Genomic DNA, 17,423 nt, shown 5'->3' with positions numbered 1-17,423 from the left:
GGAGTAAGGTACTGCTTAGAAGGAGAATGATAACCATTGCCTCCAAAGCATACAGATTTATTTTATGTGTTGAATATAATTGCCAATTAACATTACAGACTCTGTGCAGTGGGGGTTTGCCTTGGACGTGCATATGTACTGGCATAAAATTTAGTCATCTGTAAAATTCTATGGCAATACCCTGCAGTATTTGCATGCAAAGTGCCTGTAATGTAAATCAGTGAACTTTACAGGCTACTCCTGTGAAACATAGGAGAAAGACCCTGTAACCGTTGGGTCATGTTTTAGCCTTATTAAAAACCCTGTCCCTGTGGGGTGCAGTGTAACCATGCACTAGAATTTGCCAGGTATACGGGTGGTTTTATTAAACTTAGTCTCTCAAGACCAGATTTGCAGCTGGCTTCAAGGACGTGGACCCATAAGAGGGCTGCCATTTCACTAGGACACGTAGATGGCATGTGTCGAAGTTGCATTTCCTTAATTGTGCAGATACATCTGTAGCCACTATAACTCGGTCATTTCTGAAGAAACCAGTAGCTCAGCAGTGCTTTCGTAAGGCTACTCTTGTTGTTTTAAAATGTGCTGTGGAGCGCTTACAAATTAAATGGTAAATACATGGTGTGCAGAGTCATTCATGTGTATTAAATCAGTAGGCGTCAACCTTTAATTGTCCTTAAGGATCCTGATGAGATGGCATTCATTTTTGTATCTTGGTTTTGATAGCTGTTACGTTTTGTCTTGGTTTTAGTATCACAATCAATACGTCTGGTGCTTTGTACTCAAGTGCAGTCCCCCTTGGTTTCATATAGTAAACAACCATTTAATTTAATCTTTTGGTAAGGCAGCCTTTCTGCCTGCTCTGAAAAAGCCCATTAATCGTTCAAAAGCACATCACTGCTACTCCGGCAGGAAAAAATGTACTTCCCATTAGTTTTTCTTTTTAAATTTAAAGCAGAATACAAAAATCTGAAAGGCAAGAAAAATGGTTCTTAATAGCTGCAGTGCCTTTTGCTTTTCAGCTTCCCCCCCTCACTTCTACTACACTTCTAAAACGTTAGTACTTTAATCTTCCACCAAAATGAAGATGGTTTTTGACAACGTGACCTCCTCCTTTTCTAGAAAAACCGTGTGGCAGTTGCTTTTGAGAGGGAGGGGTGTAGGAAGGAAGGAGACATTGATAGCTTCCCTCTTCCATTTTTACTTTCATTTTTATTGCCTGATGCCGGTGGGTTGCACATGTTGTGTGCGGTTTTGATGCGGGTTGAAGAGCTGCAAGATGCTGTATCGTGCGACCTGTGAAGGCTGTTAAATAAGCAGCTGCCTCTGTGCCTTTTGGAGAGTCGAGTCAGCCCATATGGCTTTGAGTTTTGCCATTCATCTCGGTAGGAACAAAGTAGAGCTCCCGTGCAGCAGCTGTAATCCGGATCGCTGCAGCGTGATGTTGTGAAGGTCCAGACTCGCATGTGTCTCAACCCCATATAGTGGTTTCAGTTCCAAATTCACCGATCCACTTTAAAAAGTCTTTCACTGTTGCAGTTTTGCAATGTAGAAGAGTCTGTGGTCGGTCTGTCTCGGGGTTGTAGAATGATGGGTGGTTGTAACTAAAGGAAATGGAGTTTTTCAGTGAGTTACGCAATTATGTTTAAAATAATTTAGGATAAGCATTTACTGTTTTATCTGAGCTAAATATCAAGTTTGTCTTTGGTAAGTGAGAATAAACTTTGAACCTTTTATAGGTTACATAAAATAAAGCAATTCCCATTTCCTGAAGGCCTTGCCAACATTTTGAAGTACTGCAATTTTTCTGGGCTCGTGTCATGCATCATAGTTACTCATATTAATCACAGCGAGCCTGGATGTAGTGAGCTCATAATAACACACTGTCTGCCTGGAGAAAACTGCAGTATGAGTGTCGTTTCCACCTTCCAGGTGGAATGAGTGTCCTTTCCGCAGTGTGGAAGCCGTCTGTATCTCCAGTTTGCAAACCTCCTTGTGAAAAAAAGCGTTACAAACTTTGCCATTGTGCTTGTACAGTTCAATGTTAAACACGAAGTCAAGTTATAACAAGAAGATAGTCTTGTTATCTCAGGCTCTGTTTGAGCAAATTACATTTCCTAGGCCAGAGACCTTATTTATGGCCTACTTTTGCAGAGCTTTATAGCATCAAATAGGCTAACTGAGGTTTTCTCTGCTGATTTAAAAATCCTGCCCTTTCCAGAAGCACACCTAGGTTAGCAAAAATGGGAGTGAACATAGTAAATGAATCACACTTTAGTGATATCTGAGATGGAGTTTTGATCTATGAGCCACCATTGCACCGCTTCAGAGAGCCACAGTTGTCAGATCCTGACTCCCGTGAAATGTGAGAGGTGGGAATAGAGCAGTCTTTGGCAAGGATACGTTGTTAGGGACAACCTCAGGGTGAAAACAGGCAAATACGGTGTAATATGGAAATACGGTGTATTTAGGAAAGGTTCTAAGGCTTCTCTTTTGAGGGAGCTGCTTTTCCTCGTGACCCTTTCTCATAACAAGCAAATTGTCCCCCGGCATGTGTGACTGGGCACATGGGTCTCCAAGAGACATGCCAGAGATTTCAATGAGATGCTGTTCGCAGTTGCCACCCACTAGTGTAAAACAAGTCACTTTCCATGTGCGATCCGTAGCTGGATGCTCCCTGGAGAGGCAGTGGATAGCTGCAAAGGGAAGGCTGTTTCGGTGGTGGATAGTCATAGTACTTGCTGGTGTAGTAACGAGTGGTGCTGAGGTGCACCTTCAGTCCCTGTCTTTAGGAAGCGTGGGAGAAGGCTGTCCTGTCCCAGAGCCGCTCTGGTCTGTGAGCTGTCTGTGGGATTCGCGCTTTTGTTTCCTGGTTTTCAGACGTTCAAAAATACCTTTACTATTAAAAATTGAAAGTAGGTTCAAAGAGTAAATAAGACTTCACATAGGAGTGAAGGACGTAGACAATTATTTTAATCTCGCAGGTTTTACTGCGCTGCATAATTGCAGTCAAACATTTATGCAAGTGCTGAACTCCTTGATAAAATGCCAACACAAGGCCACGCCCGGGTACCTGCTGGAGATGGCCTGCGATGTGCAGTGTGCTGTGGGCTTGGAACAGCATCGGCCTTCCAAATAAAGGAGTTCTGGACAATTCTGGTGCTTGAAAACCAGTGCTACATTGATCTGAACACCAGGTACCAGCAACAAGGACAGTGTGGTTTTGAGCAGCATAAGATTGTCCTAATGCAGAAGTATCAGTAGTTTCATATTCTTTTTTTTAAAAACTGAGAATTTACAAAAGGATATTTAATGAAATGAAAATAGCTTGCCAGTAATTAGTGTTACTCAGTGAATAAAAGGCAGGTGAGTATACAGGGCTGTAATGTTGCAGTGGAAACTTAATAATAGTTCATACAAGAGCAAGAATCTGGCTTTTTTGTTTGTTTTGTGCTTGGCAATTCTTTTTTTTTTAATTTTAAGTTGTTACTTAAAAAAAAAAAAAGCTGCTCTGTACTATACAAGATTCAGAAAGTAAAAGTGGCCAGTTCCCTGTCAGGAGCCTGTTGAACTTTGTTACACTTATCTTAGGGAGTGTATTTATAAAGAGGTTAAAAATAATTTAAACAGTAGAGAAACATGGTTTCGAGTCATTTCAGTAGAGTTTTTGTCCTCTTTGTGTGTTTAATAGTATTTTGGGCTTGATGCAGAACTTACTGCAGTCACTGTGAGCTCTTACACTTATTCCCCTGTTCTTGGGCTGCACTCTTGTGTCTGCACTGCATTTTCCATCTGGCTTGGGTTTTTTTGAGAAGTCTCAGAACTCAAGATGCAGTTGCAGGGTTTTTAAAATACTACATTTTAAGCTGAATCCACTTTTTAAATTTCAAACCTTTAATTTTTCTTTAAACAGAAGAAATGATTACATAGTATTGAAAATAAAAACCTTAACTCCTTGTTGGTTATAAGTGAAAGGTTGCATGTACTTTAATGACTGCCTTCAGTGTTACACTTGAAGATCAGATAGCACCTCTGAAACAGTGTTTTCTCCGTTTCTTGTGCTGTGTGTAGCACTCTCTCTGAACATACCCAAACTCCAACCATCACATCTCAAGACACAAGGTCTGTCTACAGGTTTCTACATTACAGATGGGAAAACCAACGCAGCAAGGTCACGTCCAAGGTTGGTCACAGAGTGGGAAACGAGGACCCATTGAAATTCTCACTGCAGTCTCCTAACCTTTAGTTACGCTCCTCCGGTGCTCCTTTAATTATGTTACTTGGCAAAATTAACAGGTGGAGAACAAGAACAGGAATTTATCCATTTACTGGCTGCCTAGATGCTTAAGTATTATTGTGAAATAAGTATCTGGGCTATATCCTTTTACATCATAAAGTAATTTTTGTCCCTTTGGAGTTGCTCAGGCCCATGTTAGATGCAATACCTGCTGTTAATCTGTGCTGTTTGGAAGTATTTAGTAGCTCGTTCACTTTTTAAACAGGAACATTATACTGCAGTTGTCTGCCTCTGTAGCTCTGAGGCAGTTAGATCTTTATTATGGGGCTTGAGAGTTGCCAGAAAAAAAGACAAAACAGCCCCCTCTCACACCCTTCAATTGTGAATGCTGAATCTCTTACTGCTCCTGATGTACTAGGCACAAAAACCCTAAAAGCACACCTTGTGGGTGTACTACTAAATTGTATTTGTGGGGATAGTAGTATGGGAAAAAAGTAAATAAGTCCAACATGGAACTGATGACTTTGGAGTGGCATACCAAATCTGAAGCACTTCTAGTACAAGAAAAGTGATTTCTCTTATAAATTGGATGCTGTCCTAAGCACGTAGTTCAGGCAAGTCCTCTGCTGAGGCAGCCTTGATTCTCCATGACCTTTGCAGTCCTGCAGTGTGCGATGAAAGGAATTGCCTGGTTTGCACCCATCTGTCCCCTCGTTCCGCTGTCCGTTATTTCCGCAGCAGCACAGGGTACAGCCCTGCCGCGCTGTAGCGATTTACTGTGCTCTGGGATTCTGAACGTGCATTACTGCAAAGGCTTCACGTTTCCGTTTTAAGAGGAAGATATCCCCAGTCATTTTTAGGTAGTTTTTTAGTGTCTTCTAGACTGTTTAATTCCCCCTCTCATGTGGTGGACTTGAGGGAAAATGGCGAGCAATTTGTATATTTGTTTTAAATTTTTCTTTGCTTTCTTACAAGGTTTTACAGTTTTGTAATGATATCTGTACTGGATTCTTACACTTCTTAATTCAGCATCCAATTTTTTAACCTGAATCTGATGATAAAATGTAGGTGGTTAAGTTTCCAGTAATGCGAAGCTATGCTTTTTCTGGTTTGTTTTCTTAGCTTAGTAATACACCTGAATTACAGAGTCAGCCCTCCCTTTTCTGTGTCTGCAGTTGTTCTCTGGGCCAGAAGCAGCGTAACGCTCTCATCTGAACCTGTGAGGAAAAGCTGCTGCATGGGAGCTGCGCTGCAACTGGGACGTTATGGGGGAGACGCCTGTCATATGTATAATGGTTTTAATAGACCTAGAAAATTGTCTAAACGCATTTTCCTTTCCTAGTTTTAGAGCGAAGGTGCTTGTGATGCATGTTTATTAATGCTGAAATACCTACTGGTTAATTGGCTTATTTTGTTCCCAACGTTTGATGTGTTACAGCTAGTGGGGAGTGGGGTTTATCCCGTTACGTGCTGTGGAGTGGTGTTTGCTGGGACAGCTCTGTACGTGTGGAGTGATGGGCGCGTTCGTGTCCTGCGTCTGTCAGGGCAGAGTCACCGTGGGGTCAGCCCTGAGCTCGGAGGCAGCTGCAGGGCTCTGTGTGGATTTGCAGTTTCAGTGATCCTAAAGAGTCTCTTATAGCTGCGATAATAAGGGTTATTTTCTTTTGAATATTTTGGGTTGCTGTATCCCTGTAAATGTGCTTCGAGGGGTTATTTTTGTGTGGGTTTTATGTTTTCCTGCTTTAAGGAAATAGGATAATCCTCTTACGCTTTTTTTTTAAAGCCCAAACTGTCTGCAATATTGCATAAATCTCACAGCAGTGGAATTTGGGGATTAATTCTCAGGTCTAGACTAAACAGTCAGTTTTAGTGTTGTGAAGATTATGTTGAACATCAGTTCAATATCCAGCACTCCAAGGTTAAACTTCTGTGTCCCAAGTATTCTCTTGCTTTTGTAGGTGCAGTGGGTGGGAATGGAGATGTTCATCTTCTGATGTCCGGCCGTCGGGTGGTTTTTGGTTCACTTGCGTTTGGAAAGCTGCTTTTCCCTTTGGGTTTGCATTTTATCGCAATGCTAAGTTTATGCAGGAGATTACAGCACTTATTAAGTCTCTGCCAGTCAGATACAGAAAGGTTTGATCTGAGATGAGCACAGAGCCATTTTGGAGAAAAACAGACAAACGTGCAGCACTTGTACCAGGAAAACTGGTGTTTTCTTGGTTTTCAGCGTGTAGTGCCTTTGGTTGTAGTTGGCGTTTCTATCATAACAACACGCAGTCTGGTTTTGCAAATACACGAGCACCCGGCGAGGAGTTGGGTGCTGGCAGAGCACCAGTGTTGCTGTATAAGCAACATTTTTCCTAACCTATGTGGGCACGCAGGCGTGTGCTTCAGTTCTGAAAGCACTGGGAAAGGTTTATCTTCCGCTGTGGATGACTTTTGAATTAGAATTCAGTTAAAGTGTCTTTACAGCTGAAACTCCTGAATTCAGCAGCAAAAGACTGTAATGGTTATGGGAAGAAAAGAAAAAAGTGGAACCTTGAAATGTTTCTTTTTAGCTCTTACAAAAGTCTCCAGGAAACAGTTGCTACACTAGGGCTTACACATAATTGTAAACATAAAAATGCCTAAATACTTGTTTAGGTGATGCTGGGATCAGTAACCAATCAAAAATGGTTGGACTGGTGCAGAAAGGTACCTTGCTCAGGAGTGATACAGCTGTGAAGAGAGGTATCCTAATGCACACTGGTGACTGCGAGGTACAGAGCAGATAAAGCTGTGTCTTTTCAAGTTACTGGTCTAGGTAAGGCCTGTTGGGCTTGGGTTGATACTTTTCCGAGTTAGCATCAATTTAAGTTGATCATGCAGGAACTGTTAGTTTTCAGTTTAAATAATTGATCTGTTCAGTGACTTTATCCACGTTTAAAAACTGTTAGGAAAGAATTCTTCCAAATCACTGTTTTCCTTCAGGCAAGTCCTAAGGTGCACTTTGTTTCTGTGCGTCACAGAGTTATCAGTAGTTCATTATCAAAGGCACTGATTTGCTTTTGAGAGAGAAAAGCACTTTAAAATGCACTTTTAAAATACTCCTTTACTGTTCTGTGATGTTAATAGCAAGGCATTTTTGTATATTCCTGATGTATCACAAAATAACCTTTTTTTTTTAATGCCTGGTCTCAGAGAACTTTACTTCTCACAGGCACAAAATTTTATTTATTCGTGTGAGTTACTGCCGCTAAAAGCTTGAGCTTCTTTAATATGAAAGCAACCCCTATTGACCTCTAAGCATTTGGAACAATAAATATCCTTACCAATTGCTTAATACCGTTATTAACTTACACTCTGCTTGCTTTGCAGGAGCTTGAAGAAATCCGCAAATGTGGAATGAAAAACTTCCGTAATATCCAGGTTGATGAAACTAATTTATTGACCTGGCAAGGGCTTATTGTTCCTGTGAGTATGGATTGTTCCTTATTCTAATGAGCTTTAAAAGAAAATTGGAATAGTTTGTTTCTCATAAATCCAGAGTTTACTGGTGCTGCTGGAGACCATCAGATCACTATTGCACCTTGACAAGAATCTCTTTTCTTAGTACACAACGTGGCTTTCAGAGTTGTGGGTTTGTGCAGAAGATTGTTTATAACAAGTTTACATAGATTATACTGCAACAACTTCACCACACCATAGGCAGCGAAGTGTGCTCCTGGATTTGATTCTTGTCTCTCTTCAGACATCTTGTGTAATCCTAGGCAAGTAGTGTTATCTTCCTGCCTCATTTTATTTGAGTGTCTTCTGTGTTTTGTTTGTCAGTCTGATAACGTTAGTGGGTGTTTCTCACAAGCAGTGAGAAGGAAAACGCGTAGGTAATTGAAAGGCGTTCCAGGCTTCTCTCATCAGTACCTGCCTGGGTGCTTCATGGCGGTAGGCCTGGGCCAACACGCGGCTGCAGCGGCGAGAGCTGTGGAGTCAGTGGATGGCACTGCGTTACTTTGAGGTGTTGGAAGGAGGAAGCAAGTGAAGTTTGTAGTTTATTATGTTAAGCTTAAAGTACAAAATCTACAACATTATAGGAAAAAATAAGAGGTATGAAATATTTTGTTTACTCCTTAATATATGTATATATTTTTTTAATTGACTAGACTTATTTCTAGGATAAAGTTGAGTATTGGAAAGAGTTTGATGCAAGGAAAAGGACTAGATTTTCAGGAAGTCTCTTTATTTGGGCATTAATTAGTAGACGGGGGGAACCAGACCAAAAAACCACCTTTTCTTTAAAAGCGCTACAGTCACTTAAAAGAATACTTAATAGAAGTAGATAACTGCTGTATCGGTCAAATAGAGAGAGATCTGTTAATAAGGGGAAAGCAGGTATGTGGAATTCCTTGGTTGAATGTCACTTGGATTTTCACCTCCTTTGTTTTCCACTGCTATAGCTCATGTGCCTGAGAGTGACTTTTAAGTCTGTAGGAATAGGGGCTGTGCCACCAGGGCATCAGTTCTGCTTTTCCTCGGGCGCTACCTAAAAGTTCCCCTGACCAGTGTTAATCTGTCTTTGAAACACCTCTTTGTGCCTCTGCTTTGTTGGAGACCATTCCTGAGCTCAGATCGCACAGGCTGAGGTAATGGCTAGGCCTTTGCACTTCAAATCCTGCAGAATACATCTAGTTTACTGTTTTCTTGTATTCCTGCAAGTAATTCCTTTGAGTGGTTGAAGCTGCTCTTGTGAATAAAGCAAGCAGGATTTGAGATAAAAATTTGACAGAGCTGAGAAATAATACGCTTTAATAATATTTGTGATATTTGTGCTTCATCCGTCAGTTTACTGCTTTGATAGTACTGTGAAGCAGAATAAGGTTGGTAAATGTGGCTAATAAAGCCAAACACCAAAAATACTTGTTTGTTGTTGTTAAAATTAGTAATTTGTGGTGTACATCATCTGTTTTTAAGTTTCTGTGATATGATATTAATATTAATAATATATAATTATATTAATTATACTATTCTGTGATTCTGCCCACCACAGTGTGAGCTTGCTGTTTGTTTTGCAGGGGTTCACAACGTCACAGGTGTTTAAACACTGATGCTGTGAACCATGCCTCATGCCTGCCTTTGGGTTTACAATGTGCCTTGTTACAAGGGAGAGAGCCTTAAATTCACTACTGGTGTCGTTCAGAAGGAATTTTGTCATGAAATTCTATTTCCTGTAGTCACAAAGTGTTGTGTTGTACACGTTCAGCGGGTGGTATAGTTGATTGTTTTGTGGATGCGCTACAGAAGATGCTTTAGTCTTAGCATAGATTTAGGTTTTTTTAGCCATTTCGATGCTGGAATTGATGGCATAAAATGTAATACAAAAGCAGTTGAAAGTTTACTTTTTTGCTGAGTTTTTGCTTCTCAAGTTTCACGTGCTGTTTCCATTTTCGAATATGTTTTTGCTTAGGTTTTAAAGACACATTACCCATACTTTAGTAGGACTAACCAGTTACTGATTATTAAACTCTATAACCAGCTATTTGGTCAACTTCTTAATGAAGGTGCGAAAGATACAAAGGTTAATAAATAACAGCACTCATACAGAATTGCTGTGAGAGAAAACAGCTTGAAAAGTTTTTGTTGACGGTAACATTTTGTTCCTCGGAGCAGTTGTTCGTCTGTGAGGGTCTTTGCTCAGCTGAGGAGCAGATTGAAGATAGTTTGTCAGTGTGTTTTCCTGTCCTAAATTGTAGAACAAGGCAGTTTCTGTGCTATATGTTAAAAAGGTTGCACTGTTTGATTTCAACATCAGAACAAGACTGGCTGCCCCGAGCTCCTTGTTCTTGAGGGTAGTGTTGATGTACCACGAATTTCATTTCACTTTATCGAAACTGCTTGCTATGGACAAACTTCTTCCAGAGCAAAAATATTCCAAGTGAATGTGAATTATGTTTGTCATTTGTGTTTAGTGTTTGTAATTCTGACTCCCTTGTCAGTGTCAAATATAACAAATTAGTAGAAATTAATTGCTTTAATATCCTGTGTTTTGTCCATTTAAAGTGTGAGCAACCCTTTACATAGATTTTTGGCTCAATTTATGAGTGAGTTATGGTGAAGAAGTGCTCTGACCGAGAGTCAAGCAGAAAATGGACATCTTGAAGCCAGGTCAGTTCCTGTATCAGTTGACTGAGCAGCCTCACAAATCACAGCGTGTGATGGAGGCAAGAACAAGTGAGCCATGGGGGAAGCGGGCACCAACTGCTGAAGTTGTCACCACCACCAGGAAGTTTTTTGTTAAACCTCAAAAGCTTTTAGGATTGCTTGGATAAAAAGTGAATTTAAAGCCATTCTGGTTATCTCTTCCTTTAACTGCTGTGTTAAAAATGCTGTGTTTCTTAGAAATGTACACCCAGACTTCTCCATATGGATTAAACAAAAATGTGGTGTTTTCTGATGAATGATATTTTGATAGAACACTTCCCACCCCCAAACACTGGTAAACCTTTTTTAACTTCTGGAGCTGGCTTGATTGCAGGGAATGGTCTGGCTGCTAATGAAGAATGTGTGTGATGGTGCTTTACACCGACTGAAAACTCTCACCCATTGATTCTTGTTCCCAGAGAGTTTGGGAAGGCCTCATGCCATGGTTCCTGCTTTCAGTGCAGGACGTTATTTTCCTTCTGCCTTTCTTCTGCAGCGAGGATTTGAAGCGGTATTGATAGCCGAACAGGTTTCCTAAATGACATTCTGGGCATTGTTTTTCCTCTTTCAGCATGAAAAACTACTTTGCTTACTTCAGGGTTCTCTCATCATGCTCCTTCAAAAGTGATCTGATAAGAGCTCGTGCTAAAAACTGCATACAAATTCAGAATGTTCTCATCAGCAGACGCAGTGAATATCTATCTTTAGTACCAGTGAATGCTCAGCAGAGTTTTGTGTAGTCAGCACAAAAAATGCTCTCGGAACATATAGGAGGATCTGACAGATGAAATTGCTTTGCTGTTTGTACCACCGTGTTGTGAGACACATAAAATAACCACGTTTAGAGAAACCGCTTCTACTTGTCAGGCTTCCTGTTTGTGTCTCGGAAAGGGTTTACAGTGTTTTTGAAACACAAAGTTGGGAATAAAACAACTTATTAGATAGGACCTTGAGCTTGGAGTAAATGGGATTGGATGCTTTCTTACCAGGAAAAATGTCAGCCAATGTCAGAACATTGTTACCCTGCTTTTTTCAGGGTGAATACAAATGTTGTAGAGCTTGTGTTGCCTCTCTCTTACCAGACAGGTTTTGATGATTCCTGACACATGGATATGGCAGTGCGTGTTGGAAGAAAGTGCATTTGAAAGAGATCATTTGATAGATCCAAGTCTGGAGTGTGCTTTTTCTTAATTGTATCTGCTAGAATATGCCGGATTTTTGATGTTCTGCCTTCTTGTTGCAGGACAATCCTCCGTATGATAAAGGAGCCTTCAGAATCGAAATCAACTTCCCAGCAGAATATCCATTCAAACCTCCTAAGATTACATTTAAAACAAAGATCTATCACCCTAACATCGATGAAAAGGGGCAGGTTTGTCTGCCAGTAATTAGTGCTGAAAACTGGAAGCCAGCAACCAAAACTGACCAAGGTAGGACTCCATGTGGAGAAACAGCTGGATATCAAGAAACTTTGTGTTGTGTTGAAATGTAAAGCCGAGAGTGTTTCAGCTCGTCAGCTGGCCACTGACTGCTCTTACAGGGTATTGGCTGTCGTAAGGTTTGTGTCATGAATTGCTGCTTGTGAGCACAGCGTGCAGCTCTCTTGGAATCCCATTTGGATTTTGGGACGTAAGGTAATGGTGTTGACAAGGGGCACCCCCACAGACCACAGACTCCTGGTGACTGAAGAGCAGATTGAGGGAGTGTGCTCGGCATCCTTACGAATTCTGCTGGTAGCTTGCATGGGGTTATTTTGTATTTCTTTTTAAACAGTGACTTCATAATCCAGAGGTGTTCAGTACAGTCCTGGATGTTTGAAGGAAAGGGTCTAAAACATGAAGGCTTTGTATATTTTATGATCTCTGCCGTGTAGTTCAGTGATTTGAACATAGGGTTTAATATTATCTAGGGAGTCATAAACAAAACCTGTAATGGTAACACAAATTAACTCTTTGTGCTTAAAAGCTGCGGAGCTTACTGTGTAGAGTGTCTTTGGATAAGAATTTAAGTATTTTAAGGAAAAGTTTCATCAGGGTCTATGGTAGACTGAGCGTGTGAGCTGAGTAGGTTTTTTTTCTTGTTGCTTCCATTAGTTGTTGGGGTGAGAATTTCATCTTTTTCTGGCAGGTGATGATCACTTTGATATTAAGCATTTATTGTTGTACTTAAAGAGCAAGCATCCTTGCAAAAACTGCACATTTTTCAGTAACACGCATTCAAATGAGTAGCAGTTTAGTCCAGTGCAAGAGCCTCAGTGACACTGAAGTGCTCTGTAGGAGAAAGTATTTCCCTCTTCCAGGCTCCTCTGTAAGGTTGTTTCCACTTGAATGGTGTTCCTGATAGTAAACAATGCTGTATCTCAGATTTCCTTTTTCTGTCTGCTTCTGGATGCTAATAAAACTACTTACCCTTTGCATGATCTTGCCCCAGAGACAAAACAGGAAAATTCCTGTAGCTGTTTGAGAAAAGTTCAAGCAGTTGAATGTTGGGGGAAAGCGGAGGTGGCAGCAAGAACCACCTGTGAAATAGATCAGTGAGAGTCTTATGATTTCTTGTTGCTTTATCCCAGATTATCCAGGACAAAGATCCTTTGGAGAGGTGAGAAGGAAGGAAGGAAGGAGTGTGTACAAGATTCCTTTTAACACCTTAGCACTTGTCTTCATCTTGCGACCCTTCTCTAGCGAAGGGACAAGGCACTGTCCCTGCTGAGCTTGAAATGACGTTGGCATTACTTGGTATTGAAGCCATTGTGTGCATGCAGGGAATAGCCAGTGCCTCCCTGAGAAGTGGCAATTTCCTTTTATCCAAAAGAGTGAATAAAAGCTGTGCTAAAATCAGAATTTGGAACAAACCCTGGGTACCAAAATATTGCAAATGTCTGTTTCTGCTGTTTTGTGTGGTTTTTCATGAATTTTTCCTCTTTCTTCAAGAAGTCCTTTAAGTGTCGACATCTGTTGTTGCTACATTGTTGTATGAACCTGCAAAAATATAATTACAGCCCTGCTTCAGTGTCTTTTCCTTTTCATCCAGAACTCTTCTCCACTGAAAAATAAACTTCAGTCTGTTTGCTACTTAGGCCTTTCTCGAGGAAATAATGTGACGTTATTAGTACAGCATCGAAGTGATTAGTTTTGATCAGTCAGGTGTCAAGAAAGCGGAGAGATTCGGTTTATCATAAATCATTAACTCACCTTTCCTGTACTAAAAGGTGCATCTTGCTGTTGTACTGTTTATTAACTTCTGGTTAATGTTAAAACAGACTGTTGTGACAGTGTAGTTTTAAAATGCTGTGGATATTGATACAACTCCTGTTATGACAATCGTCATTTTTCTCTGGCTTGTACGTTAAATACCCTTCACACAGTAAGGCTTTCTCTGTAGCATTTTGGCTTGTTTGAGTGCAAAGGGATTGCCACACGCAGTATTGATGCTGATTTTCGTAAGTAGTCATTAATGTGATGACAGTTGCCAGAAGTCTAGGAATGGTGATTTCCTGTGAAGTAAGCGAATATCAATTCTGCATTCCCTGGATGGTCTGTTCAGTTTAAACTCCGCTTTGTGGTAAGAAATGTTCCTGCTCAGCAATATGGTGACACGGGTTATTCCTCTGGATTTTGAGTATTTGTTTTGAGGTATGTTCCTTTCAGGCAAGGGCGGAAAAGAGCATGAAAAGATTGATGCTCTGGTATTCTAGCACCTACCGGAGTGGTGAGCACTGTGAGAACTCTGCATTGCAGAACGAGAGAGGATGCGGTCAATCTGCTAAGCAGCAGTTTCGGAACGGACGACAGACTCTGGCTTTCCAGGCAGTTTGTGGCTGAGCCGTGAGCTCCCTGGCGCTGCATGGCGTAGGTGTCAGTGTCTGGTGCAAGTTCAGGAGGAGGCAGGTGGCTCTGGTGTGCAATGTATGAAGTTAACGAAGTTTTGTTTTACTGGCTTTAAAAACTCATGGGGTGCTGCTTTGTATTACTGTGTGTGGCACAAACTTCCCTCAAATGGAGTATCACTGATATTGGGGTACAGTGAAATGCTTTTGCTGTGTCCCCACTGTCTGTAGACTTGTCCAGTTACACAGACTCCTTTTAGGGGATGGATAGGAGAACAACTCATTGTTGAAACCAGTCGAGCTTCAAATGGGCCTGAGAATGCATGTGAGGGAAATGTAGCAATAGATGTCATCGTATGCGAGGTTCACTGCGTAAATGTACAGTTCAGCTATTTCAAGAATTGCATTTCCTTTGATAGCGATAGGGAAATGCTGCTGAGATGGCAGTGAACAGCGGGGCAAAAAGCCTCTCGCAGCTCTCACCCGTTTGTTTGCCCGGTGTGTCTCCACTCGTGGATGTATTTGGCAGTTCAGAGTAAAGGAAAGAATTGTCTGCTGCTTACAGGGGAAGTAAGAGGCATAGAAAAATAAAGCTGAAAAATGAGCATTTCCAAAGGCAGGCCCTGTTACAACTGCATCGTTGTGACAGGTGTTAGGGAAAAATGTTTCACGATGGAAATTCCATCCACCCGGTCCCTTGCAGGTGAACTTCCCTGTTTAACTTGTTTTCTTTCTTGGCCATATGAGAGTATTTCAGATAGGATGCCAGTTACATGGGAAATAATTTGTAGTGCATTTTGGTCTCTATTCAAGTTGATTTTGTTTACAAATACGATTTTCTGGTGTTCATTCACGGTCATTGAACTAAATCTTGGCATATTGCTACAGTTTATTCATGCTCTGCTTTTGAAAAGACCCTAGATTTATGGGGATGTATTTAAATGCAGTTAAAGCGCTTTTCTTACTGGGGAATTTTGCTTACACTTTGATTTTTGAAAGTTAACCATCTTGGTCTCTGACGTTATCTGTACTTCTTTTGACAGTAATCCAGTCCCTCATAGCACTGGTGAATGATCCACAGCCCGAGCACCCCCTGCGGGCTGACCTAGCTGAAGAATACTCTAAGGACCGTAAAAAATTCTGTAAGAACGCTGAAGAGTTTACAAAGAAATATGGTGAAAAGCGACCAGTGGACTAAAATCTGACACAGTTGATGTCAGCAACGTATGGTAGAAGATCGGAGCAGTGCATTTGAGACACCCCGTAAAGCAGGACTCTATGGAAAATTGACAAGTGCCACCTTTCGGTGTTAACTTGTGGCTGTTACTAACTTTCTACAGTTTTCTTAATCAAAAGTGGGCTAGGTAACCTGTAAAGAAAGGATTAAAATTTAAGATGTTCTAGTTCTGCTTTCTTTGTTTAAAAATCACTGCTTCAATATACTTTAAAGTATGCTGTTTTCTTTTTCTTGTCAGAATTTATCAAAAATATCTTAGACTTATATTCTGCCCTTAAATTGAAAAGGTTGTGGCTGTCATTTCTTATTTTTCCTTGCAGTTCCCACTATCTTAAGTTCACTTAATTCTTCATTGAATTTTATCCCCCTCCCCAAACTGATGTCGTAGGAAAAATAGCCCAGTTCTGGCAGAAAACGATTGAGTGTTTGGCAGTTTTGTTTACTTTTCTTTTTAAATGTTGCACTGTGCTTTATGGGACTTCCCCTGAACTTCAGTTTGTAACACAAACAAAAACCAAACTAACCCCACAAAAACAATCGGAAATAATGTCCAGGTCTTATGTAAATCTGGCTGATGTTACCACAAAATGTTTATTAAACGGGGAAACCCAAGTTTTTGTGTGCGTGGTTGAATTAAAATATGGCTTATGTCCCGCTTTTGGAAAAAAAAACCTTTAGCAAACAAGCAGTGGAGTGTGATGAGAAACTTCTTTCACATCTGTTCATAACGCCTATGCAGAGCAGCCAGGAAAGCGTGCACAGAACAACATTGCAACCCGTTTGGAAGAGTTTCAGACATTGGGGACCAAGAGGTACCAAAGTGATAACTGTTTTTGAGTTAAAAATCAGTATTTTGGAAATGATCATTTTGAGTCTGAGTACTGAATCTGACAGCTCTGCTACATTTTTCCATTGGAATGCCTGAGAAGCACCTGTGTTTTATGGGATGGCACTCGCGCCGCTTCCCAGCCCAGTTGCTGTACAGTTCCTACTGCAAGCGGTGTGAGAACAGGATCAAGCAATAACCTGTGACAGAGCTCACCTCACAGCTGCTGTTCCTGTGTTCTGGAAACACCCAGGTTGGATGATCTCATGAGTACTCGAGTGCCATCCTGTCATTCTCCCTGCAGCAGGCAGAGCTGTTTGCCCATTGCTCCAGGGCACACCCACGCATGCTGAAGGAAGCCCTTTTTTGTTTTTTCTTCTGTTCTTTATTTTCCAGAATCGAGCATCCTTTGCTGTGGCTCTGTTGCTTTTCTCCTGAGCGCCCGTATTTTTCCCCGCAGCGTCAGGTGTGATCAGAGCTCCACAGCCAAACTGCCACACAGTCAAACTGCCGGCTCCTCCCCGCCTGTCGAACTTGGGTACGCTACTGAGCACACTGATTTGTCTCCAGAAATTCACGGGTGTCTGGGAGCTCCTCTCACTTTGATGTGCAGGAAGCTGAATTAGAGAACCCCTCAAACCCAGATGGTTGTGTCTGCTCCTGAATTCAGTTTTAGTACAGCCTCTGCCTTTGCAACCTTTCTGAGCTAGTGTCAGCGGTAGGCCTCCTTTGGTTTTAATGTCTTGTATATTTGCTCTTTCTTCATTCATGCCTCTCATCCAGCTTTTATTTCCCATTTAGTGTAAACAATGACAGCCCAGTACCTCACCTCTGTTGAAAGTAAATTTTTTTATAAGTTAGGGAGCTAAGGAATTTTATGTTGAAAGTGTTCTTAGACAGATCCTTTGGCAGGTAAATAAAGTTAAAACCACATTCACCTTATTTACGGAAACTTGCATTTCCTAAGTGTTTCCAGGCTTGTGAGAGCACTATCTATTACCAAATTTTCACATCTTTGTGTCTTCATTTGCAGAAAGTTGGTACTGATTTGTTTCATTCACGCTCACTCGGATTCATAATAAAATAATGCCAAATTATCTGTCAAAGTGTGTGTAACTTCCGCATC

At 41.1% G+C, this 17,423-nt stretch overlaps 1 protein-coding gene across 1 annotated transcript; it reads left to right on the top strand.

Annotated features, from left to right (window-relative positions):
• The first annotated feature begins 7,589 nt into the window (after positions 1-7,589).
• On the top strand, positions 7,590-16,083 carry UBE2L3 (ubiquitin-conjugating enzyme E2L 3). The gene is made up of 3 exons (XM_010192834.1): positions 7,590-7,687; positions 11,652-11,838; positions 15,278-16,083. Exons 1-3 carry the CDS (start codon positions 7,619-7,621, stop codon positions 15,430-15,432), a joined length of 411 nt encoding a protein of 136 aa, XP_010191136.1. The 5' UTR covers positions 7,590-7,618; the 3' UTR covers positions 15,433-16,083.
• Positions 16,084-17,423: the final 1,340 nt, after the last annotated feature.

This window comes from Mesitornis unicolor, unplaced genomic scaffold (assembly GCF_000695765.1).
Source record: "Mesitornis unicolor isolate BGI_N332 unplaced genomic scaffold, ASM69576v1 scaffold11199, whole genome shotgun sequence".
Lineage (NCBI taxonomy): Eukaryota > Metazoa > Chordata > Aves > Mesitornithiformes > Mesitornithidae > Mesitornis > Mesitornis unicolor.
This window is presented reverse-complemented; position numbering and strand designations above follow the sequence as displayed.

Coding starts and splice junctions, on each gene's coding strand:
- UBE2L3 (XM_010192834.1), top strand. CDS start 7,619: ATGAAAAACTTCCGTAATATCCAGGTTGATGAAACTAATTTATTGACC. Junction 7,688..11,651: donor GGCAAGGGCTTATTGTTCCT/GTGAGTATGGAT, acceptor TTCTTGTTGCAG/GACAATCCTCCGTATGATAA. Junction 11,839..15,277: donor AGCAACCAAAACTGACCAAG/GTAGGACTCCAT, acceptor TTCTTTTGACAG/TAATCCAGTCCCTCATAGCA.